The sequence below is a fragment of the Eubalaena glacialis genome, chromosome 7 (assembly GCF_028564815.1).
Source record: "Eubalaena glacialis isolate mEubGla1 chromosome 7, mEubGla1.1.hap2.+ XY, whole genome shotgun sequence".
Classification (NCBI taxonomy): Eukaryota; Metazoa; Chordata; class Mammalia; order Artiodactyla; family Balaenidae; genus Eubalaena; species Eubalaena glacialis.
The window spans coordinates 1,904,061-1,929,400 of NC_083722.1; the positions used below are offsets into that span (position 1 = coordinate 1,904,061).

Sequence of the window (25,340 nt, forward strand, 5' to 3'; positions counted from 1 at the left end):
GAAGAGTGGCCCCCGCTCGCCGCAACTGCAGAAAGCCCTCGCACAGAAACGAAGACCCAACACAGCCAAAAATAAATTAATTAATTAATTTAAAAAATTTAAAAAAAAAAATTTGCAAAGGTGTGTCTCCCACTCCCATCTACCAGGAAGGGCAGAAGTTAATCACAGGAGAAAACTCTAGACCCTCATCAGCCCCGAGGTGGCACTGAAGGAATCTGCATAACCAACTTTACTAACTAGTTCTTGTCTCCCATCAGTTTCCCGTATATTTGCCTTCCCCCAATTTGCCGCCCTAAAAACTCAAGGTCCTTTTCCTTTGTCTTGTCGCTTCTCTACAAGTGTTTTGTTCTTTTGATAAATTGCTACGTAAGCCCGCCCATCACCAGGTACTCCGTGTGTAGGGGCGCTGCAAATGTTAACAGTCCGTTTTTCTTTTTAATCTGTCTTTTGTCAGTTAAATTCACAGGGCCCGAGCTAATAGCCCTAAGACAAGGAGAGAAGATTTCTTTCCCCGCCCGCAAACCTCTTCTCAAAAGTACTTGCTTTTGTTAAGTTCGGGGGCTGGATGCTCTGGGCGATAAGTAAAAGGCTATATAAAAGCTCATGATCCTACATTTCAAATTGTATGATGGCCAAACAATAAAAGACTCCATAACTCATTCTTACTTACCTTTTCTACTAATGCTACTTTTGAGCCTAACATACGTAGTTGGAAAAACTATCAGAAAGTCAGATTTCAGTCCTCTCAACACGTGCCAGCAGGTTGGGACACATGCTTCACAACCAGTATCAACTGAAAAAAACACTTTCTTTGCCCTTTCCTTTTATACCATCTTTTACCTAATTCTAGTTCTTTGGGAGGCATTCCTTTTTGTAAAATCATCTCATATGAAGAGGCTCATTTAACCCTTAGGGGTTTGCGTTTGGGTAAGTTCCAAGGAGATGGTCTTGTGCAGATTAAATAAACACCCCAGTTTCGTCAACTTTTAGGAAAGTCCCTTCTTTTCTAAAATTGTCTCACTTTCGTTTTCATTCCCCTTCTATTTTCTTCTTCTAAATACCAAAAATGCAGGTTTCTGTCACATTTCTGAAGGAGAAGTTTAGAGAAAAGCAGGAACGCGTGCCAGAGACGATCATCCCGTCGCCCCAGGCCAGACTCCTCGCGGGTCTCAACCCGACGTCCCTCGGCCCGGGGGCGGCGCGCGCGGCGGAGCCTAACGCCGCCTCGAGATGCCCGCGCATTTCTAACGTTTAACTACAAAACGGCCGTGAGACACCACGTGTGCGAGCGCGCGTTTGGGGTAAAAGGCCAACAATCTGGGGCGGGCGGTTCTCTCTCCGTGTTTCTGGCCGCCGCCGCCGCCCAGGCGAACACTCCCACTCGGGAGGACCTTCGTGCTCCCTTTGCTCCATCACCACCCAGCTCCCCGCCCGCGCGTCCCGCGTCTCTCCCCTTTCTCCACCCACTGCCCTCCGCCCCCTGCCCTCCGCCCCCTGCCCTCCGCCCCCTGCCCTCCGCCCCCTGCCCCCGCCACGCGCGGAAAGCCACGCCCCTCGCGCAGCCGCGACGCGTTTCCACGGCTCCGCCGGCGCCCCGTCCACGGAGGATAGGCCTGCGCACGCGCAACCCGCTGGCCTCTCGCGAGCCCGGCCGGAAGGGAACGCACTGCAGCCGGGAGAACGTCCACGGACTACACTTCCCGATAGGCCGCGCGAGCCGTTGCCCACGGCGGCCAGGCGAACCTCCGTGGACTACATTTCCCGACAGGCCGCGCGAACCGTTGCGAGCGGCCGCGGACTACGTTTCCCGTCAGGCCGCGCGGGCCGTTGCCAGCGGCTGCCGGGCGAGGGGCCGCGGACTCCGCTTCCCGGCGCGCCGCGCGAGGCGCCGGGGCCGCCGGCCGAGGGCGGGCCGACGCGGGCAGCCCGGACGTGAGGCATGAGCGGCGCCCTCCGCCGGCCCGCTCGCGTCCTGCCGCCTCCCCGAGCGAGGGTCGCGCGGCGCGGGGCTTAGCGCGGCGGCCGCCATGGAGGTGAGCGGGCCCGAGGACGACCCGTTCCTGGCGCAGCTGCACCGGGTGCAGTGCCCCGTGTGCCAGCAGACCATGCCCGCCGCGCACATCAACTCGCACCTGGACCGCTGCCTGCTGCTGCACCCGGCGGGCCACGCGGAGCCCGCGCCGCCCCGCGCCAAGCGGCGCCGGCCGTCCGAGAGCTCGGCGCTCAAGCAGCCGGCCACGCCGACGGCGGCCGAGAGCAGCGAGGGCGAGGCCGAGGAGCCGGACGACGGCGGCGAGACCGAGAGCCGAGAGAGCTACGACGCGCCGCCCACGCCCAGCGGCGCGCGGCTCATCCCCGACTTCCCGGTGGCGCGGCCCGGCAGCCCCGGCGGGAAGGGCGCGGGGCAGCGACCGGCGGCGGCGGCGGGCAGCGCGTCCCCGCGGAGCTGGGACGAGGCGGAGGCGCCGGAGGAGGAGGAGGCGGCGGGCGACGCGGACGGCGAGGACGACGCGGGCCGCTGGGACGCGGACGCCGCCGCCGCCTTCGAGGCCCCGGGGGGCCGCCCGCTCGCCCGGGCCCCCGCGGCCGAGGAGGTGCGGCAGCTGCTGGAGGGGAAGCCGCTGGCCGACACGATGCGGCCCGACGCGCTGCAGGACTTCGTGGGGCAGGGCCGCGCCGTGGGGCCCGAGACGCTGCTGCGCTCGCTGCTCGAGGCCAACGAGGTGCCCTCGCTCATCCTGTGGGGGCCGCCGGGCTGCGGCAAGGTGAGCGCGTCCGCCCGCCCCGCAGCGCCCCCGGGCCGCAGGCGCGCTCTCCGGGCGTTTCCAGGGTGAAGGTGTCTGAATGCGGGGGGTGCGCGGGAATCGGGGGACCCCCGCGGCGGGCCGCCCAGAGCCGTGGTCCGTCCTGTTCCGGGGGCGGGTGGAGTCAGGTGTGCAGCCTGCAGTCGCGAATTGTAGAATTTCTGTTGTGCTGCTTCCGGCTCCTTGTAGCCGGTGGTTTTTTCAACAGACGGGTCTTCGTTAAAACTTGAGACTGCGCTCGCTTAACAGGACTGACGAGAGAAGTCCTTCCTCCTGCGAGCCGCCTTCATCCACCGTCTCCATAACTGTCCTTAGGATGGCTTGTCCTTTAAAGAAGCAACATCGGTGCATCTCGGTGGCCAGTGCTTTCTTAGGGGCTGGCACAAGCCCAGAGGAGGGCACTTAGGATGTTGGCGTCACTGGAAGAGCGCTGGGGAGACTGGGAAGGAGACAGGAGACAGGAGCTAGGACGGAAAAAAGAGGAAGAGAGGAGGTGCTGGAAATACGTATTTTCTTATCTTCGGGGAAAGGGGGGAGAAGGAGCGCCAGTGAGCGAAAAGCAAAGCTCAGGGTGAGGTGCGAAGGGGCTCAGAGCTGTGGGGTTCAGACTCGTCAGCGCACAAGGGCCTTTACGATTTTTCTCCAGTTTTTCTTTCCAGCTTCGTCTCCCAGAGCTTAATCGCATCTCCGTTTATTCCAGTTCCTAGCGTGTGTCCTGCTCGTGGTGTGCCTTCTTGTTTGCACTGGAGCTTTTCTTCAGCCAGAAACAATCAGAGTTGACTCAGGAAGCATGGCACCGCGCGGTAGCGTTCTTAGCGATTCCCTAGAGCTCTTAAGACGGTCAGGACAGCTAATCAGGTGGAGGACGTAGGGGCAGATGGCAAGAAAAACGCCCCTGTGGCGGGGAGCTCGCAGCAGATGCCTGGCAAGAGAGCCAGGGGGCCGAGCTGATCAGGGTGGTGGGTGGTCAGCGGTCACGAGCCAAGCAGATGTGGCCTGTAGGCTGGGATCGCTGAGGGGCAGCCGCGGTACCTGACGGTGCTGTGTGACTCTCAGAAAGTCAAACGCCCCCAGCCCGCTCATTCAGTAGCAAGTTTGCCTCTCTCGTGACAGTCTTCCGTTTGTCTTTACCTCCATCCGTAACTGCTATACTTCACTGCTGGCAGGAATAATAAAGTTAATAATAGCGTGTGTGTGTTTATCAAGCACCCGTTAAGCGCCAGGCGCTGAGCACCGCTTTCCCTGCGTCTCTCCATCGCTTCCCGGGAAGCGCTGACAGGTCGCGGTGCTGCTGTTCCATCTCTGTCCCCAGTGGACAGTCCCACGGGGTGGGGGTCCTCCTTGGTCTCTCAGTTCAAGGGCTGGCTCTCCTCTTCCGAGCTGCCCTGCGGAGCTTCCGGAAGTGGCCCAGCCAGCCCCGTGGGTCTGCGCCTCACCCGTCGGTGGTGCTGTTTTCTTGGCTGGGAGAGGTCACTGCTGTCGCCAGGCTCTGCTGCCGCAAGGTGGCCGCTCTTTCCGGGGATTCCAGAGATCTTAGCGTGCCCAGGAAGGCATCACATGGGGTTAGACACGAAGGAGAGGAGATCAGGATCGGCCGAACTTTCAGCTGCTTTCCTGTTTCCTTCGTAACACTCTTCTCCGCGTTTGGAAGCGCGCTGCGCCGTTTCCGATCGTGTCTGCTGCCGAGCGCGCCTCAGCGTTCAGGCTGCGGGTAGACGCTGCCGCGGCTGCTCTGCCAGCCTGGGCGCGCGTCCCTCCATCTCATCCGCTTCCACGCTCTGCCCTCTGTCGCAGACCACGCTGGCCCACATCATAGCTAACAACAGCAAGAAACAGAGCGTGAGGTTCGTGACGTTGTCGGCCACCAGCGCCAAGACAACCGACGTGCGCGACGTCATCAAACAAGCTCAGAACGAGAAGCGCTTTTTCAAGAGGAAAACCATCCTTTTTATTGACGAGATTCATCGGTTCAATAAGTCCCAGCAGGTATGTGCACTTCTTTCTACTGTCTTTTGGTCCTTGTGGATGCTGACGTGAGTGTAAAGCCCGTGAGGTCGCTGCATAATGCTCGGGGCTGGGGGTGATGATAGCTCTCCGTCTGCAGAAGCCTAGACCCTCAGCCCTTCTCCTTTATGCCTGTGTCCTCACTTTTTCTTGGCGTTTTTTTTGGACCAGAAAATGCTTCCTCTATCTGATGAATGAAATTGTTGGTATATCTCTGAGGCATACATATCAGAAAAACCACTTTGGGTCAAGCTTCCAATTTTCGTATAAATGTTTAAACATCAGGACTCACGGGGAGCAGTCTAAGCTCCTCACCTAATCCTGAGCTCAGAATCAGGAGAAGGAAGGCACGGCCGACTTACCCAGGACCCTGCAGGTTGTCGACTGGGGTCAATTTCTTTTGTTCTCCTCCGCGATCAGGACACGTTCCTTCCTCACGTGGAGTGTGGAACCATCACGCTGATTGGGGCGACCACGGAGAACCCCTCCTTCCAGGTCAACGCTGCTCTTCTGAGCCGCTGCCGGGTTATCGTTCTCGAGAAGCTTCCAGTGGAGGCTGTGGTGACTGTCTTGATGCGGGCGATCAACTCCCTGGGGATCCACGTCCTGGACTCCAGCCGCCCCGCCGACCCTCTGAGCCACGGCAGCAACAGCGGTTCTGAGTAAGTGACTCCGACTCCGGCAGGGCCCTGGGGCGGCACCTCCCGGAGAATCCCCGGCTGGGGCTGGAGGGGCAGGATGGAGAAACGTCCTTCTAGGAGAGACGGGGACGGAGGAGGGAAGTGCTGGGTTACAGACAGGCAGACAGGCTGGCTCTGTCTCTGCAGCCGGTTCCTGGCTTTTCACATGCGAGTTAGAGCCCATCGTGGGCTCATCTGTAGTTCTTCCAGCTTTAACTGCTTAGCCCCTTACTTTAGTTCTTGGGTGTTTGCTTTTGTGCTGACAGATTTGGGTCTTTTCCTAGCACACTTTTTTTTCAAGGCTTGGAAGACCGACCATAAGAAGCCTTATTGATTATTTTCTTCACAGGATAGACTTAACCTTACGAATCTTTTGAAGTTTATGCTCAGATTCTAATTTCCTGTTCCTGCAGTTTTTTTTCTTTTTAAAACACTAAGAATTAATATAAACATTACCATGAAACTCCTTTAGTCTTTTTAGGATGATTTTTGAGCACTCTAGAAGTCAAACTCAGTTCCGTGAAAGTAAAGAAATTTTAACTGAAAATGATGCATTAAAGGCCATCCCTTTCCTCTTGGTGATCTCTTGCTGTATCGTGAGAGCTGCGTGACGCACGGGGTGTGGATCGTGGATGATTGGCTGGGTTACTTGGGTCAGAGGTTTTCCCGTATTTGTATTAGGGCGTATTCCTCAGCTGCCCCAGGGTCCAGTGTCAGCAGCCGTAACGCCGGGGGCCGAGGCCCGTCCGCTGGGAGGCTGGTGCCTCCACCCTCACCCCCACTGCTCTGGAGCCGCTCTTCTGTGAGGATTACAGCACAGACCAAATTTTAGGCTCAGGGCTTAGGTTTCAGCTGCCCCTCCCCGTGTGTCCGGCCTCCGCCGCTCGCTCCTGTCTTGGACGCAGGAGGAGCTATGTGGTGCCTCGTGAGAGCCCTGGACACGGCCGGGGACCCTATCGGCACCAGGTCGCCTGGCTTTAGGGTAGAGCTGAGGCGGGACCGCCCCCCGCGGTGGGAGCGCCAGGAGGGGCCTCTACGTGCGGGACGTGCGCCGGGGTCTGCAGGGCTGCTGCCCGCTCTGTGCGCCCACTCCGGCTTTCCTCCAAGCAGCACGTCCACTGCAGACTCACGGAAGCGAGTGATAAAGGGAAATTGAGAGGGAGAAAAATCCTGAGTTGTGTGTGTGTGTTTTTCGTGCATGTACTGGTTGTCGTTATATGTCTACAACTTTCTATCCCACGTTTTTGTTTATCCAGGGTAATTTATTTATTTTATTCACATCAATATTTCGTGGGATGACTGTCAGGTTGTTCCCTCGCCCCATCACTGCCGTGCCGTAGTTTAAGTGAAATGAGGACCAGAGCAGCAGGCAGAGTGAAGATTATCAGGCTTAATTCGTGGGTCTACTTGTTAGCAGTTCTGATGAGAAGTTAAGTTGGGAGACGTCATAGGTCATTTGCTCAGGAGGCTGAGACACAAAAAGGCCGAGTCATGTGCCCCAGATCACACAGCTTGAATGATGGAGCTGGATTTTGAAAGCATGCTTCTCACCCGGTTGGAAGAAGGAGCCTGAAGTTCAAGGAGTTACTTAGTACCTCCTTGGTACTGAGTGAAAGTGCTACTGGTGAGTATTAACATTCTAACCTTTCTCTGTGCTTCTTCGTGTCCAGGCAGACTGTATTAATTTGTAAAGGATTAGGAACCAAAAGCTTCCATCTGTAATTTAGCAGTTGTGTCTTTTGACCAGATCTGCACGTCACACTTACCAGGGATACAGTTTGAAAAGGCATGTGCCCGGGGTCAGGCCCTGGAGGCTGTGGAGTCAGTAAATCTGTGCTGAGATCCACACACCTGGATTTTAGGAACGTTCTCTGTAACGTGACACACGTCGCTCTTGTTACCCTGACCGTGGAGTGTTCCTTTTCTTTAGAGTCACGGAGCGTTGTTTTGTCATTCAGGGAGCGGTTAACTGAGCCACGTATGTGCTTCTGTTCTGCATGAAATAACAGGCGCGTTTTCACTTACTTCACTCCTCCTGCAGCTTAGACATCCAGCCGTAGAAGCCTCTAGATAGCAGGAAAACAAGGTGCAGAAAGATGCAGGCCTTGGAAGGAAAGGGGGAAGGAGGGAGCTGGCCTTGCCGCACGCGCCCAGGTTCCGGCTCAGACCACATGCTGCTCTCCAGCTAGAGGACGAGGCTGTCACTTCCTTCCTCTCTGGGTCTCATTACTTTGGAATGTGATCTTTCCCAGTGCACTTAAACCATTTTTTCCCTTATTATGGGACAGTTTTTTAAATCACGTTATAACAATATAATTTACTGTCTACTGCTTATTTCTCTGTGGGATGCTGTGCAATTTCAGGCATTCTATCCCCAAGGTAGATTGCGGCCTCATTTAATTCTTTTATGACTTTGGAAAGTTACTTGCAAATGAGAAACATTGTAAAAGTGGCGCTTCCGTTTTACAATAGCCTTAAACTCTCTGGAGCCGGAGTACTGTCCACGTGATCTGTGCAGTAGAGGCTGTTTGTCGAGAAGTTTTGCCAAGGGCGGTGCCCGCGTCCCTGCCTCTGTTCTCGCGTGACCCTCCTCCGTTCCCTCTCCTGAGATCTCAAGGTGTTTTGGCGCGTTTATTCCTCTTCAGAAGCTGGCTGGCGGCGGCGGGGGTCGGGATGGGCTGGCGGGGGCTGGGACCTCCGGCCGCGTCCTGTGCAGCAATCCTGGCGGCCACTTCCCAACAGAGACTTAGTGCGTGACCATCCCGAGCGGCACCTTGGCTAGTGGAGCCCAGGTGCTGACAGATTTGTTTGTGTTTAAAAAGACTCATTTTGGACGGGGCTGAAATTGGAGTGTGGCTCGCATGGCAGGGGGTGTGGAGCACTGGGGGCCGGGGTGGGCGCCCTCCCGTCCCCCCGACTCCAGGCCTGACGGACGGGATGACGGTGGAACGGTGTGGACTTTGGTTAAGAGTCTAAACAGCGAAGGAAGGATTTCCTTTTCCACCACGTAGAACCCATCCCCAGTTTTAAAGGCTAACTCACAGCCTGCTAGTCGGCTTCTCTCATCATGAGCGAGGCCCATGAGGAGGCGTGGCAGCGCGGGAGGACTGGGGTGGGAGACCACCCACCTGTCTGTTCTCTGCCCCAAAGCACTTCATGCCTCTCGGTGCCTCCGGTGGACAGTCACACAGGAGGGAGGTACGTGCACCAGAGCCCTGACCTGCAGGTGGCAGAGCAACAGGTGACTTCACCCCTTTGTTGCTAGTGTTTGCATTTTTTATAATCCCATTTGGTGAAAAAGTAATATTCAGAGTTCTGAGTAACTTGCTTGTATTTCAAAATTATATTTTTTATTAGTAAGGTTGCAAACGCTATATGGTATGACCCCAATTTTGTTTTAAAAACTAGACTGGATATTTATAGGATAGAAATCCACTTGATGTTCACAAGGTTCTACCTGCCACCCAGTATGTCCGGAACCCCAGGTCACACCACCCAGGTTCAGTGAGGCTGATAGTGACGTGGGTGGATGGCCCATAGAGGAAATTCAGCAGATGACCTGGCAGCTGTTGTTCTCTAGGTGGTGCAGATAAGGGGTTTTTATGTTTTTGGGTTTTTTGTACTTTCCATATGTCACCATGTTTAAAAATACATGTTTCACTCTGAGATTGTGGGAAAATTGAAGTTAGTCCATTCGTTGTGCAGATGTGGAGTGCCTGATGTCCACCAGGCACTGGGCGTAAAGAATGAAACATAATTCCCATCCTCGCGGCCCTGGCAGTGGCAGGGGGATGGGGAGACGGCGTGTCACCACCAAATGGCCCGCTCCAGGCGACGCTCACTCAGGGCTCCGGCTCCATCGCTTTCCTCCTGCAGATGGCCCTGCGGGCTCTTTGTTGTTAGGAAGTCTTCCAAGGGGATGGAAAGCGTTGCTTTTAGTAGTTCTGAGATGAGATGTTCAGGCCGTTTGGGTCTCTCTGCCCCCCCCAAACACACACACACGTGTATACACACACACACGTGTACCCACACACGTACACATACATGTATACAAGTACACATATACACACGTGTACACACACACACACACGCGCACACGTATACACATATACACATGCACACACGTATACACACACACACGCACACACACAGATGATGTGCCATCACCAAGCCCCGACTACCCTCCTCTTAGGCATACCTGGGCTGCCACACCCCCTCTGATGTGGGCCCGTGCAACACATTCTCTTTAGTGTGGGTTGTCTAGTTTTTTCCAAACCATCAAAAATCTGCTTCAGAAACGGGCCGTCAGCTTTACAAAGAGCCAGTGAGGTGGCCTCGGTGTGTGTGGTGAGTGTCTGATCAGGAAGGGAAGAGGGTGGGCCTGTAGGCTCTTCCCACAGCTGTGGGGCCCAGGCGGCTGTCAGGAGTCCTGGAAGAGTCATTCACAGCACAGCTAATCCCTGGGGTGGGAGGCGGTCCCCGGAAGGCTTGGCTTCGGTGAGGGAGCAGGGAGGTGAGTGAGAGCAGTGGTTTGGGATCGTCAGGGAGTGAGGTGCAGATTGGGGTCATTCAGGCTGTTCCCCAAAGCGAGGTGGGGGGTGGGGGTGTGGTCAGGAACTCTGCATGGACCTCCATAGACAAGCTGGGCCCCTTTTGTGGCCACCTCCCGCTCCCCGCCTTGGCCCAGCCCAGTGGATGCCTAGGAGTTGTTTTCCAAGCAGCTGATGAAGGTTGACGATGACATGGGTGAGCCGTAACTTTGAACAATTATTTTTTGCTTTGCACATGTGCAGCTGGCACCGAGCCGGAAAGAATAAGACCCCTCTATGTAACTAAATGTGTCACATATCTTGTGTAACTAGACTGGGAATAGGAAAAGTAGTTCAGTTAGACTCGAAAAGGAGTCACAGTTAGACCTCCTTTACGAAGGTCCGCATGGGCTTAGTACCCCCGTGGCAGCGTGCCCCAGGCCTAAATCCCAGAGCCCTGCTTCTGGGTCCTGCTGTGCCCAGAGGGACTGGGGACCTGGTGGGTTGTTTGTAAAATAAGGGACATGTGTGTGCTTATGTAGCTGTCACTCAGTATCTGCGGGGGAGTGGTTCCAGGGCCCCTGCCCCAACAGATACCAAAATCCGAGGGTGGCGGACGCTCAGGTCCCTTCTGTAAAATGGCGTAGTGTTTGCATAGGACCTGAGCACATCCGTATACTTCAGGTCATCTCTAGAGGACTTATAATACCTAACACAATGTAAATGACACGTAGGTCGTTGTAAATATGTTGTGAGTGCTTTGTAAATAGTTGTCGGTGTGCAGCAGAGTCAAGCCGTGCCTTCTGGAACTATCTGGAATCTTTCCCCCTGACGTTTTCCATCCGAGGCTGGTTGAATCCGTGGATGCGGAACCCGCAGATGCAGAGGGCAGAGCGTCCAGTGAAATCACCTCGCGACTCCAGGGCGAGGCAGTTCTCAGGCTTGATGATGCCAACCCGCATGACACTGTGGACCTGCTTTGACACAGTGGTTTGGGATCCAGGGCACAGGCTTGAACCTCGGGTGGCTCGTTAGTGGCCTTGCGGGGACAAAAGGTCACAGAGTGCTGCGGGGTGAGCGTGTCCCCCGAGTGTGACGCACTCCCGGTGGTGTTGCAGGCCCTCCGTGTTCATAGAGGACAAGGCAGTGGACACGCTGGCCTGCCTGAGCGACGGGGACGCGCGGGCCGGACTGAACGGGCTGCAGCTGGCGGTGCTGGCCAGGCTGAGCGCCAGGAAGGCGTTCGGGAAGAAGAGCGGGCAGAGCTACCCTCCCAGCCGCGTGCTGGTCACCGAGAGCGACGTGAAGGAAGGCCTCCAGCGCTCTCACATCCTGTACGACCGAGCAGGTGAGTGACCGCCCGAGCCGTGCGGCCCCCGGGCAGCTCCGTGTCGGTCATAGAGGCGCCTCCCGCCCAGAGCCCCGTGTCACAGACCTGCTTCCCGATTCCTCGGGTGCAGAGCAGGACGGCCCTGATGAGAGCAGGTGTGAAATTGCGGGAAGTTGGGTGCGCCTCTAATTTCAGTAGCTCAGTTTAGTTAGAGGTAGCTCAGTGAGAGTTAGAATCCTTAATTCTTAGAGTCTCTGTGAAAAATTAAGTTTACATAGAACTTGGTGCTTTTATTTCATAATAGTTTTTTAAAAAATTAAAGTTGATATGTGTATTCATCTGTTTTCATAGAACCATATTTACAGGTACCAAATATGATACCAGCTCTTATTAAATTCCTGACCTGGCAATATTAAACGTTGTAAGCACAGCACGTTTGTGTCTTTTTATAAAAGACGCGGGTGCTGAAGAGAGTCTACTGCAGATGAGGCTGTAGGGTAGACTTGGGTCTGTGTGATTCTCGGCAGTCACACGGCAGGAACTGGAGTAGATTTCTACACCTTTGAAAGGAAGCTGATGGCTCGAGCTGTCACTCTGCATGCCGTGTCTGCAGTGTTTCCAGATGCTTCTTGGTGATGGAAGCTCCTCCTACTGGCCGGGGCGGGGCGTGGGGGAAGCTTGGCGATGACTGGTTCCGGGCATGGCCTCCTGATGAGGGCACCAAGCGGGCCATGTGACCTCTGGGAAGCGCCTCAGCCGACTGGGGGCACTAAGGACATGCTGGAAGCCTGTCACGGCCGCTCCTGTCTACGTCCCGATGCAGCCCAGGCATCTCAGCCCCCAGCACTTTGTGCCCCGAAGTTGTATGAATGCTCAGAAAATCTGAACAGTAAAACATTCTGGGTGTAGAGCATTGCTTCGCTTTGGCCAAGTGCAAGGATTGGAGATGTGAACGAAATGTAAAATTTCCAGAGGTAGAAATAACGCCCATGTGCTGGACTCCCGTTGTTTCTGGGGGCTCTGGTCTTTCTCCCTTGTGGTTGTCCTAAGGTGATGCTTCATTCTGACGGGACCCACTGGAACTGCTCTCACGTGTCATCAGACTGTCAGTTAAAAACCAGAGAGCTGCCATCTAACATAATGGTAGCTAACGTGGAAGTTTGTTTTGTAATTTTCAAAACAACCTTAGGCGGTAGGTAACTATTAATGTTACCCCACTTTACAGATGGCAGAGCCTAAGTTCACAAAGCAAGTGCTAAAACTCATTCTCAAATCCAAATCTGACGGATTCCGAGGACAGGACCTTCCCCCGTGTTGGTGCTGCCTGCACGCCAGCCCACCCCACGGTCACCAGCCTCACCCCTGCAGCGCATATGTGCACACACACACACACACACACACGCTGGTTCTGGCCTCTCGGGGTCACGTTCCATCAGGGGGAGCCACGCATGACGGGGACCCCTGTTCTCCGCAGCTGTGTGCTGCCCACCTGGGCCAGGCATTGAGAACCCGCACGTTCTAGAAGCCTTCCCCTTCGTGCTGCCCCCGCTGTCACATCCCCACCCACAGTGGGTCGGCGGACACAAATACACTTCAGATCCCAGAGAATCATCCTCTCACAGGCTTTGTTCCGTAAATACGGATGATAGAGGCCTCGCCCTGGGAACCTGCTCGCTGGTACTCTTGGCCTTTTTTGTAACTCTGCTGAGACAAAGACCGCCACCCCCAGGATTTTAATTATTTCTTTTCATGTCATCTAGCATATAGTTACCCACCTGTGGGATTTGGTAGATAGCTCAGATATTTCTGTGTCAGAGTGAAGAGGTTTCCAAATGAGAACAAGTTCTCTGCCCTGCATTGAGGTGGAGGTTCTACACAAATAGTGTGGAATTCTAGGCTATGAAGTGGTGTATGATAAAAGCAAAAATAGAAGCTAGCATAGAACATCTAACCATGCACGTTCCTACAGGGCTTGCTCTGTGCCTGGCGAACGTTATTAGTACAGCCCCGTGAGCTAGCTGGTCTTGCACCCCTTTTACAGATGAGGGACCAAGACACAGACGCAGTCAGACTTGCCCACGGTCACGTGGCCGGTGCGCTTGGCGTTTAAACCCAGGCCGCCTGGCTCCAGAGCCTGTGGCCTCGACCGTGTTACCTTCATCGTGGACCTAGTAAAAGCGTGAGAGCCGAGGACCTTTGCAGCGGGGGAGGCTCAGGGCCGTCTCGTCGCTCACAGTTGACGAGGCGAGCGGAGGAGAGCTCTCCTGCGCCCTCCGTGTCCGCGGGTCGGCCGAACCTGCGCTGCCGGCCCTCCTGCCCACATCCAGGCTCGGCGTCCCACACCGGTCACGAGGCAGCTGGAGGGCGGCTGTCAAACCTCGCTCTCCTCAGGCCTTCCTGGGCCCCTCACTAGTGCAGGCTTCCTTGAAGTCGGCCGGGGGAGAGCAGCGCGCGGCCCGGATGGCGTGTGAGCGGCGGGTCCCGCGTCCCGCCGAGGCTGAGCGGTGCCCTTTGGTGTCCAGGAGAGGAGCATTACAACTGCATCTCCGCGCTGCACAAGTCCATGCGGGGCTCGGACCCGAGCGCCTCCCTCTACTGGCTGGGGCGCATGCTGGAGGGGGGCGAGGACCCGCTGTACGTGGCCCGGAGGCTCGTGAGGTTTGCCAGCGAGGACGTGGGTGAGTGACGGGGGGGGCCCGGGGCCCAGGGATGCTGCTGCCTTTCGGCCTGGGAATTTCCTGGCTCCGTGTGGGGCAGGTGAGGAGGAGGAGAGTCAGTGTGAACACAGCCGCTTGTTCCTGGGGGGGGGTGTGTGCTCGGGGTGTTTGTCTCCCAGAGTCACCGTTTTCTGCTTCCTCTGCGGTGGGGACCGCGCAGGAGGACAGGCCCCCTCACATCATCTGCACTTTGCTGCATGTCACAGATAGTGCGTTTTTTACGAAGCGAAGGTTTGCGGCAACCCTGTGTCAAGTGGGTCTGGCAGCACCCTTTTTCCCACAGCAGCTGCTCCCGTGGTGTGGTGTCTCTGTCGCACTTCGGTAGTTCTTGTGATATTTCACACTTCTTCGTCTCCGTTATATTTTTGTTATGGAGATAATGATAAGTCATCTTTGATGCCACTACTACAAAAAGATTGGCTCACTGAAGGCTCAGATGATGGTTAGCATTTTTTTTAGCAATAAAGTATTTTTAGACATAATGCTGTTGGTGACGGTAGAGTGTAAACGTAACCTTTATACGCACTGGGAAACCAAAGATTTCATGCGACTTGCTTTATTGCCGTATTCGCTTTATTGCAGTGGTCTAGAACCAAACCCACGATATCTCTGAGGTGCCTGTGTTGAAATAAAAGAAACATTTTAAATTTGCTTTGCAGTCAGGTGTTCTGGTTCCATCAGGCAGCTCCTGAGAAAGAGATGGAAGATTCTGGACACTATTTAAAGAAAACGACCAGAAAGATTTATCTTTCTTTGGTGTTAGTAGATGTTCTGCTTTTAATGTGTCCATCCTTGTGACTGTCTTCGTGGCCTCTCCTCCTTACGTGGGTCGTACGTAGTCTCCTGTTCTTCCTACTAGATGCAGAGTTTTTATCCGTGAGGAGACAGTTCTTGACACTGCGCAGTAACCACTCAGTAAATATCCCCAGTAAGCTAACGAGATCAGATTTTGCTGAGTGGATTTTTTGGTCAAAGTCTGCAGGCAGTGATGGGTCAGGATGGGGGTGTGCGTTATGACTTACACGTGCCTTTGTCTCTGTGTGTGTGGCAGGTCTGGCCGACCCGTCTGCATTAACACAAGCAGTTGCTGCCTACCAAGGCTGTCACTTTATAGGCATGCCCGAGTGCGAGGTAAGGGAACCCGCTCCGTTCTTTGCAAATCGGTCCCTTGCTCTCACGCTGTGTCCCTTCATGGTCCCTCACCGTGGGTGCCTGGGCCACTGAAGAAGCTGCTTGGCTTTCTCACTCGCATCTTAGAAGCTTAAGACTCTAGAGAGGGGACCTCGGGTGTCAGCAGGGTCATGTGTTCAAACTGGGGGAGTCCTGAGTGCCGAGGAGGTGCCCAGGGTTTCCTGGGGACGGAAGTGTCAGAGGAGCCGAACAGGAAATCTCTGCAAGTTCACCCACAAACAGAGCAGCTCCTGCTTAGCTTTATATATTCGGGTTTCAAGAAAAATTTCATATAATAAAAAGTTCTTTCAGTTTAAAAAAAAAGAAAAGAAAAGAAAACCAGTGGTCTGGTTCAGCCTCTCGCCTCAAGCAGGAATGTCTTCTTTCTGTCCTAGGTGATCAGACTGTGGGCAAAGCGGGGGAGTAAAAGCCTGGGGGCGGGGATGGGGGCGGGGGGCTCTTCTCAGAACTAACCAGAGGCGGCGCCTCCGTGACCGTGGTGCCCTCTCGCCCAGGTGCTCCTGGCCCAGTGCGTCGTCTATTTGGCCCGAGCCCCGAAGTCTGTCGAGGTGTACAGTGCCTACAGCAACGTCAAGGCCTGCCTGCGGAGCCACCAGGGGCCCCTGCCCCCCGTCCCCCTGCACCTGCGCAACGCGCCCACCAGGCTCATGAAGGATCTAGGCTACGGCCAGGGCTACAAGTACAACCCCGTGTACAGCGAGCCCGTGGACCAGGACTACCTGCCCGAAGAACTGAGGGGCGTGGATTTCTTTAAGCAGCGGCGGTGCTGACTCGGAGGCTGGGCCGGGGCGGGGGAGGCCCTGGATCGCCGGGTGGGCGGCCTGGCGGGAGTCACAGCAGGCCGACCTTTCGTGCCAGAGGTGTAAGCGTTCCTGCGGGGGGGCGCGGTTCCTTCAGCCGAACGTGTGGCGTCGAAATTGTGTTCGTTTGCACTCTGTGCGACGTTATGCTCATGAAACGGTCTGGCAGCTTCGTGCAATGAATTAACGTTACGGGGGATGACCTATTTTGTCATAGTATTTAAGTCATAATGTCATTTCAGAATTCAGTTCTGTAGGGTTTTTTTCCTTTAAAAAATGGATATTCTGGGTAGTTTCAATTGGTAAAAAAATGTAATTGTGATTTAATACTGCATAGTGTTTTGGGTATTTTTTTTATATGCAAAGGTCTTATAAGCCAATAAAACTATTTCAAAGTACTTCAATTCTTGCCTGTTTTTCCACCTGGGATCCAAGGTACCAACATCTGTCACCATCACATTTTGATAGGTAAGCGCTGTGAAAGAAAAATTTTCATAGGTGACGTTGGAAAGTTTGGAAGTCCGTGTATCTTTCGAAAATTAACTTTTAACCATTTTGAAGGATTGTAAGTGGCTTCTGAAAGAATCAGCAGCCTCCCGTCCCGGGCCTCCCCACTTCTCCAGACTCTTGAAGCCCCGTGTTTCTAAATGATATATCCGGTTTTGCCTCTGTGTTTGCTAAAGCTGAATATGCCCCCGCACGCACACCCACACACACGCATCACACACACACATCCAGAGCTTCGCTTCCTTTGTATCTACTGCTGATGTAACCAGAAGTGGGGTCCAGCTGCTTGCTGTGCAAAAGCCAGTAAAGAGGCCAGGTTGGTGGCAAGGAAAGTTTGCTTTATTTTGGATGCCGGCAGCCGGGGTTGGGGGAGCGTGAACTCGTGTCCAAAGGCCAATGCACCCCTGACGGGGCAAGGGCTTCTATAGGTGGAGGGAGGCGGCTACACGCAGAAACAGCACAGGCAGCTCTGACAGGCATCTTGATATCGGCCATGCGGTGCTCTGACCAGCGTCATCTTGATTAAGTGCAGTTAGTCTTCAGTTCCAGGGTCGGTTGGTTCCCATTTCCTTGAGGCCAGTTCTCAGAATTGTGGCAGCTTGTGTCATGGCTGCAGCCTGGTCATCATGCAGTTCACTTCTGCCACCTGGTGGGGTTTCAGTATCTACAAGACGGCTCACAGGATGTGGCTCAGAATATGATCTGTGGCCCTTGAGGAACTAAAGGGCCTTGACTATGCTTAATGACTAAACTATTGTCTTGTCCTGTTTGACCGCTTTTCTCTGTTTCTGCGTTTTCTCACTTCTCTGATTAAACTTATTCTTTGCCTAAAGTTTTTCCACAGACAAAAGGCAGGCTGAGGACATGGGGGGAAGGACCCTAGGGTCCTGCTCCGTTTCACTGATTCTTCTCCAACTCCTTCCTAGCCATTTGGCACCCATTTCCCCAAGGACACTACCATCTACTCGTCTGTCGGTGGTCTCCCCCGCAGTGTGACCCCTCCTGGGCACCTTTGCTCCATCCGTGTGTCACATCTGGCCTCGGGATCCTGTGCTCTCCCTTCTGCTCCGGTGGTGCAGATCCTGCAGTCGCTTTAAGGAGCGTGGATGCCTGGAAGGCAAGATGATTTTAGACCTTGAGAGTCTGGAAGTGCTCTTACTCTACCTTCAGACTTGCCTGATGGTTTGGGAGTAAGTTCTAGGTTGGGCAGCGTTTGCCAGTTGCCTTCCTCTTGCCCACGTTGCTGTCGAGAAGTTTGACCTCTGCAGGCTGAGCGAATCTTCTCTCTCTGTTCCCGGGGTCGGAAAGTTTGCGATGATTTTCCTGGGCATTTGGTGGAGTCTTTCAATCTGGAAGCTCAGGTCTTTGAGTTCTGGGAAAGTTTCTTTTCTTTTCATTCAATAAACACTGAGTGCCTGCCTCACACTGGGCTCTCGTTGGGAACATAAGTGAACAAACAACAACAACAGACAACAATCCTGTGCTCGTGAAACAGCGTGGAAAAGAGCATTTCAATATGGCAACGGGATAATTGCTAAGGAAGAAGTACTGCCCCGGGATGGACGTAGACAGGAGGGGGTGTGGTCCAGATGTTCGGGTGGCCAAGCAGACCTCCGCGAGAACGAGAGGGGGAGTGTGCCCCGGAGGAGAGCCTGCCAGGCAGACGGAGGGGCGAGTCCACAGGCCCTGAGCGGGAAGGTGCCTGGCAGGCTTGGTGTCCGGTGAGGCCGGTCCGGCGCGTGGAGGAGCAGAGGTAGTGGGCGTCGTCAGGAGATGATGGTGTGGAGCCTTCTTGGTCGTGGGAGACTTGGCTTTTACTCAGGGTTTCTAGCAAAGGAGTGATGTGGTGGGACTTAGGTGTCGTGAGGGTCACCTGTGCTGTGGCCCGGAGACAGGACGGAAGGGAGGAGGGGCGGCCAAGGGCCAGGCGGCATCTGCGAAGCCTGGGAGGTGCTGGTGCGCGAGCGGTGGTGGCGGAGATGGTAAGGCTGGTCTGGTCATGAGGGCGCTTGAAGGACGAGCCAATAAAATTTGGTGACAGGTCATGTGTGGCGTGTATGTGTGAAAGAGGAGCTGGCCATGGCTTTCACTTACTGAGGTCATGATATGTACCAGCTTGGTTCTTAGCGCTTTGCAGGGACTACTTATTTGAATCCTCGTAATAACCCAGTAGACTAAGTACCATTATTCACATTTTCGGGATAAGGAGGCTGGGGCACAGAAAGGTTGGGTAACTTGCCCTGGACCACCCAGCTCATAAGGGGGAGGCCTCGGATGCAGAGGCCCACTCTCACCTGTGGATTCTTCTCACCTCCACTTTCTCTGGTCTGTCTTTCTGGAATAGCCTCTGGAGCTTGTCCCTCTGGAGGTTGTATATGTTTCTTTCCTCCTTATTTTCCATCCTTTGTCTTTTTGCTCTACTCCCTGAGAGAGTTCCTCAACTTTATTCTTCCTCTTTGCCATCATCATGTTATAAGTTTCCGAGAGCTCACTTTTTTGGTAATGTCCTTTTTTTTGTTGTAGCCTGTGTGTGTTTGGTGATTACTTATCTTATCTCCACGAGGATATTAAATTTGTTTTTAATTTTCTCCGTGTATGTTCTCTTTCCTTCCACGGTTGTTTTTTCTGTTCGTTTTGGCCTCTTCCTCAGATGTCCAGCAACCCCGGGTTAGGTGCTCCCATTCAGCTCAAGAGCAGATTGGAAGTTCGGAGCATGGGGCGGGGACGGGGCACGGGGTGTGACTTTGATCCTCAAGGAGCCATTTGTTGGAAACCCTGGAAGCCAGGGTCTTCAGGACTTTTCCTCTTGGGCTGGTTAGAGCCCCAGAGAACCTCTTCTGTTCTCTCGCCAAGTGGAGAAAAGTCTGCTCCCTGCGTTCTAGGTGCCACGTGGGCAGGCGTCTCCCAGCGAGCAGTGTGTGTGTGTGTGTGTGTTTGTGTGTGTGTTGTGTGTGTGTGTGTTGTGTGTGTGTGTGTGTGGTGTGTGTGGTGTGTGTGCGTGTTGTGTGTGTGTGTGGTGTGTGTGTATGTGTTGTGTGTGTGTGTTGTGTGTGTGTGTTGTGTGTGTGTGTTGTGTGTGTGTGTATGTCTTGTGTGTGTGTGTGTGTTGTGTGTGTGTGTTGTGTGTGTGTGTTGTGTGTGTGTGTGTGTTGTGTGTGTGTGTGTTGTGTGTGTGTGTGTGTGTATGTCCCCTTGATCTCTGCGTGTGAAGTGGGACCCAGGCCCCCAGCTCTATCTGGGGTCCAGTTCGGAGATCCTCCTGGAGTGGGAGAGGATGACCACTGCCGTTGGAGCCCTGGAGACGCCTGCCGCATAAACGAGGCAGGTTCTTGTTGTCTCCGCTGGGACCTGCCAAGTGCGTTGCCAGGCGCGCATCCTCTCCCCGGGCTCAGCACCGCGCTGCTGTGTCTCCAGCGTACGATCCCTTCACTGCACGATTGGCGGGGGCTTGGGAAGACATGAAGTGAGACACGGGTTCAGTCCATCGCCTTGACTAGTATTCAGGATAATTAAGGTTTGCAGCTCACAACCGTAGGGACTCAAGGCCTGGCCTTTGACCAGAGTGGGGAGGCCTTACGTAGACGGCGTGGGGTCAGGGGGGACTCAGCTTCCGCTGCACGTCCTGGCAGGAGTGGGGGGAGGGTGGGAGAAACAGGTGAGTGCCTGACCTCCCCTCCTACCCCGTGCCCCGCTGGTGCCCCTGTTGCAGAACCTGCCAGGTGCTCCCTGGTTGAAGAGGGGGACGGAAAGGGTGGAGCGTGGGTCTGGAGGGGCGGCGGGGCGGGCACGCCTAGAGCGGACGGATCTCTGAGCCCAGGCGTGTAGCGACTACATCTTAGACGAAACAAGGTTCCGCCTGATTGTGGACCTTGAGAAAACTAATAATAGGACCAGGAAAATGGTCAGATGTAAACAGTATATGAAAATCAGTAGCTTCTGGCCTATAATTGTAATCAGGAAATGTACCAAGAAAAATCCGCCCTTCTCAGTAACAGCTTGGAGGGAAACGTACTAGTCTCCGAGGAATAGGACCAAGGTGGAGACAAAAACGTCGAACAAAAGCAGGCAGAAGCCGTATTCCTCAACATGATTTTATTATAAACGTCATTAGTATAAACAGTATTTAAATTTGGTTTTATATCCCCACCATGCTTGGCCCTTAAAAGGTGGTCAGTGTGTATTTGTTGACTGACAAAATGAGTGAATAAACTGTCACTGAGACATTTATGTCGGTGTCTGACAGGGGTGGCCTGCCCTCGCTCGACGTGTGTGTCCACCAGGAGGCGGGCTCCACCGCCACGGCCGGTCTCAGCACAGCGGCCGCCTGGTGCCCGTGACCCCACTCAGCCAAGACTGGTTCAGCGTTTGTAGCTAACCTCATGGGCCAATCACCAGGTTTTTAAAAAGCTTACTATTTACCTGTCGGGTTACAAAAGTAACGTGACCGTTGCCAAAAAGGTACGAGAGGAGGAGATGCAGCCAAAAACAGAAGAAACCACACAGAAAAAAAATAATAAAAGTCAACTTTAACTTTTCTTCTCAACAGTAACCACTGCTAGCTTTTTAGTATACGTCTTTGGGGTATTTTTTCCAATGTGTGTGAGAGAATTGGAAGCAACATCACCCGTTTCCTAGCCTGCTTACTTTTTCTCGCCTCACCGTGTGATTTGTCACGTCCTGGAATTGGCCTCAGTGGGTGACTTTCAGTGGCTGCACACAGAGCCCCCAGGGGCCACGCGTTCTGTGTGACGCAGAGCACGGGCTGCGACAGCAGGCTCCTAAGAACCAGGAAGATGTGGTCTGGACCTCGGGCCACTTTCTCCAGCGCCTGGACTGCACCGCCCTCGTCCCTTACCTGGACCCTCCCCCTGCCCTCAAGCCCACCCGGGGAGGGGTCTGATCACATACCACCAACCCTTCCCCGCCCCCCCGCCTAACCTCCCCACGCTCTCAGTATAAAGACGGAGTCCGTGCTTTAGTCCACAAGACCGCATCCGCCCACCTGCTCCCACCCATCTGGTCCCGCCACCCGTGCAGCATCAGTCCCACCTCGCTCCCTCCCTCCCTGCCCTCAGCCCCTGCCCCCAGGAGGTGAAGAGCCAGGGCTCAGATCTGTCCCCTTGGGTGCGAGTCCTGTCTGTGCCACTTCTCCCCTGGGTGACCTCGGTCAGGGTCATCATCTTTGTTTTCACTCTCCTCATCTGTAGGATGGGGATCAAAATATTACCTAATCGCAGCGGGAATGACCTGCTGAGGACCATGCACGATGGCTGCGCGTCGTGACTGCTCAAGAAGGGTGAGTTATGAGCGTTTCTCGTTCTCCTGATCTCACCTCAAACATCACTTCCTTAGGGAGGCCTGTGACCCCTCAGGCCAGGTCAGGCCCCACCCCAGTTGCACACCCACCCGGATGTGCTCGCACAGCCCGTGCCCTCGTGCTCCGAGCTCAGGGAGCGCTGGTCCCCTTGCTGGATGTTGACTGCTCTCCCTCTGGACCGCGCAGGGTACGAGGCCAGCGCCCGGCCTGCAGCTCCTTTCATCTCCTTCCCTGAGGGGCCGGGCTGAGCCCAGGAGGCCAGCCCGGGGATTGGGAGGGTTGCAGTCTTCCAGGGACACTTGACATGTGTGCTGCCTGCTGTACGTCAGGCACTGTTGGAAGTGTTTTACATTTATCATCTCAGTTTCCCAAATGACCACCTGAGCCTCGTCTATGTTGTATCTAGAAGAGGACTTGGGACTCAGAGAGGCTGAGTGACTGTCCCGGGGCCACAGAGCGGGCTTGAAACCCAGGCAGCCTGAGTGCTCAGCCACCTTGCCCCTGGTTCTCCGACTCCTGTGCGCATCAGAACCCAGAATGCTAGTTCAGTCTGTCTGCGGTGGGGCTGAGAATGTGTTTCTAGTAGGTTCCCCGTGAGGCTGGTGCTGCCAATGCGTGCAGACCACACTTGGAGAGCCCCCGTGCCACCCGCCATCAGTGCCCAGGAAGAGGTTTCCAGTAGCCAGTGGGCTCCTCTAGATGTGGGTAGAACTGCACAGTTGCCTTTGCCCCCCTCCTGCCTCCTACCTGGACACTCATTTATCTTTCCTTTCTGGTTCCAACCACGTTCGGTGACTCGGGAGGACAAGTCCCCGTGTCACCTGGGCCTGCCCACCTCCCGTCTGTCGGGCCCTTCAAACCGCGGTTGCTGGTTTAAATCATCCACCTTGAAATGGTCTCGCGTGTGTTGCGCTGGCCAGGCCTCCCCAGGCAGGGGAGGGTCGGCTGACGCCAGAGGAAAGGGCGTCTTTCTGCTGCCCACGGAGGCTCCACAGCGGCCAGCTGGGCCCGGGGGAAGACAGAGCTTTTCAAGCAACTCGATTTCTGTGCTTCTTGCCGATTTTGATTAACTTTTCACTCCCGTTGTAGAACACGGGTTTGATTCACTTGGCTTCTCACGGAGGAATAAGAGCCTGCAGCCCGCAGGTTCCCTGCCTGCCCTGCCACTTCCTCGCTGTCACACCCTGTGGAAACCAGTATTGTGAAAACAGGAAGTCTCCTCTTGGGCCGAGGGCTTGGAAGACTGCACGCTTGCCCACGGGCATCGGAAGCCCGAGTCCAAGTGCGTGGAGGAAGGTGCCCGGCTGCTGCCCAGGGGTTGTGCCTGGGGCGCCCGGGTCCAGGCAGCCTCTGCTTGAGCAGCGGCAGGGTCCCGGCTGGTAATTCGTTACTGAGGGAAGTTACATAACCGGCAACCTTCTAACTGTTCAACCGTTTCCTGGAGCAGAAAGTATTTGACTTGGAGTCCTACATTTCTTCCATTATCTATTTTTTGAAATCCTGCCTCAAGACCCAGCAAAAATGTGAAGGCTTCACTGAACCATCCAGTTAGAACAGACTGCCCCCGCCCCGTGCTGACATCACGCCTGGCAGCTGGTGCTGCACAGATTCTGGCCTTTCAGCTTCGGATGATAATAAGCCTTCTGAGGGCAACCGTAGGAATGATCGTGGTAACCTCACGACGCCTGGCTCCTTGGAGGTTTTCAGCAAGCGCTAGTTTACTGATTTTCTTGCTGGAGAAGACGGTGACATTTGGGAGACGTGGTTCTGTCTCAGCCGGGCAGGTGCGAACTTTCCCTGGTTCAGGGAGTGGATGCACCGTGTCGGGGGCGTTCTCCCGGCTGCCTCGCTGAGCTGGGGAACGGCTGGGAATGACCGTGTAGGATATGGTACGAATTTTCTACTTCTGCACTAAAAGCAGGACCACCCAGGTCCCTTTTGCAGTATCTTTACTGAAGCAATAAACTGATTGCAAAGTCAATGTTTCCTTGCCTGTCCACGTTCTAATGAAGTGAAATAAAAAGGATAGAATGAACATGCTCAAGGTCATAATCGTGAGACAGAGTTGGACGACTTCTGGAATCTCAGCGTATCATTTAGTCTCTCCAAGCCTCAGGCTCCTCATCCCTTGCAGGAGGGTGGGTTACAATAACCTCTAAAAACACGTGCAGTTTGAGGATGTGTGGCTTGTGTTCACACCACAAAGCCGCCTAAAGGAAACTCCGCATTTTGCCAGTGAGCCATTCAATTCCAGCCTCCGTCCATGATGGGAAAACTAGACTTTGAGACAAAGCCATTGTCCAGCCGGTGGCAGGTCACTTCACTCCCTTGGGCCTCAATTCTCTCAGCTTGAAAGTGAGGCTAAGAGAGGCCGCTGGGCCCTCTTTTACTTTGGAAGTTTCTTATGAAAATCAGGTAAGGTGACGTAGGTGCTGTCTAAAAGTGAGGGACTGTCGCCCTTCTTGCCATTTATATAGGAAAGGGTCAGGGAGCATCGGCAAGTTTTCAGAGGCCTGACGATTGGAAGACAGACGTTTTTCGTTCGCTTGCTGGACATTCACGCAGGAATGGACGGAACCCCAGCTGGTAAACCGTCCTCCGGTTCTTAGCCTCTTTCTACCTGCAGACCGGGCTGCTTCCTTCTGGAGGGAGGACAGCCCTGAGGGCACAGGCTGGATGGAGGTCTGCTGTTGGTTGTCACCTGCCCTCTTAGCAGCCACAGCCAAATCTCTCCTCGCCCGTCTGCCCACACCTCCCCACTCCTGGGATAGGACGCTGCGAGCGTGTTGAAACCGCGGAAGGCCAGAGGCCGGTTCCTACCCGGGACCTCCTCCAGCCCCTCTGCCAGGTAACTGTCACAGCCATGCGAAGGCAGAGCCGGGAAGAGACCGTCCCAGCACAGGGCTCAGAACTCTCTGCAGCCCTTCTCCCAAGCCAGGCCTGCCCGGAGGCGGCGTCTCACCCCGGGGTGGACGGCGCATCATCCGGGATTCTGCAGACCCAGCTCTGCCTTCCACGTCAGGGCCACTCAGGTGAGCCTCTCGGCCAGCACAGCCTCCCCGGGGCCCGTGAGAAGCTCAGGAAGCAAAGGATCCAGCCCAGTGAAGCAGCATCTCTGAGGGCTGGGCCCAGGAATCTGGGTTGTAACAAGGTCTCTCGGGGTTTCTGCACCCATTGCATATGGAGAAACGACGTTCTGAGTTATTCGGGGACACTCTGGTGTCGTGACGCTGGGTGGGCACCTAGAATTCTGTGTGCTCGACCTGACCACCCCTCCCTGTGGGAACGTCCTGCTGCCTCAACTCTAAGCGTGTGATGGCAGAGTTGCTGGGAGCCAGACTCTGTCCAGTGGCCTGGCAGGCGCCCCTCCTCCAGGACCGGCTCCTCCTGGGCCCAGAGAGAACAGGCCTGGGCGCCCCTCTGGTCGTGACGCCCAGGTGTGCCGGTGTGGAAAGCAGGGT

At 54.9% G+C, this 25,340-nt stretch overlaps 1 protein-coding gene across 1 annotated transcript; it reads left to right on the forward strand.

Annotated features, from left to right (window-relative positions):
* Nucleotides 1-1,888: 1,888 nt before the first annotated feature.
* WRNIP1 (WRN helicase interacting protein 1) lies at nucleotides 1,889-16,445 on the forward strand. The gene is made up of 7 exons (XM_061195666.1): nucleotides 1,889-2,765; nucleotides 4,599-4,790; nucleotides 5,229-5,470; nucleotides 11,136-11,365; nucleotides 13,870-14,025; nucleotides 15,116-15,195; nucleotides 15,750-16,445. The coding sequence occupies exons 1-7, from the start codon at nucleotides 2,028-2,030 to the stop codon at nucleotides 16,023-16,025; spliced, it is 1,914 nt and encodes a 637-aa protein (XP_061051649.1). The 5' UTR covers nucleotides 1,889-2,027; the 3' UTR covers nucleotides 16,026-16,445.
* The last annotated feature ends 8,895 nt before the right edge of the window (nucleotides 16,446-25,340 follow it).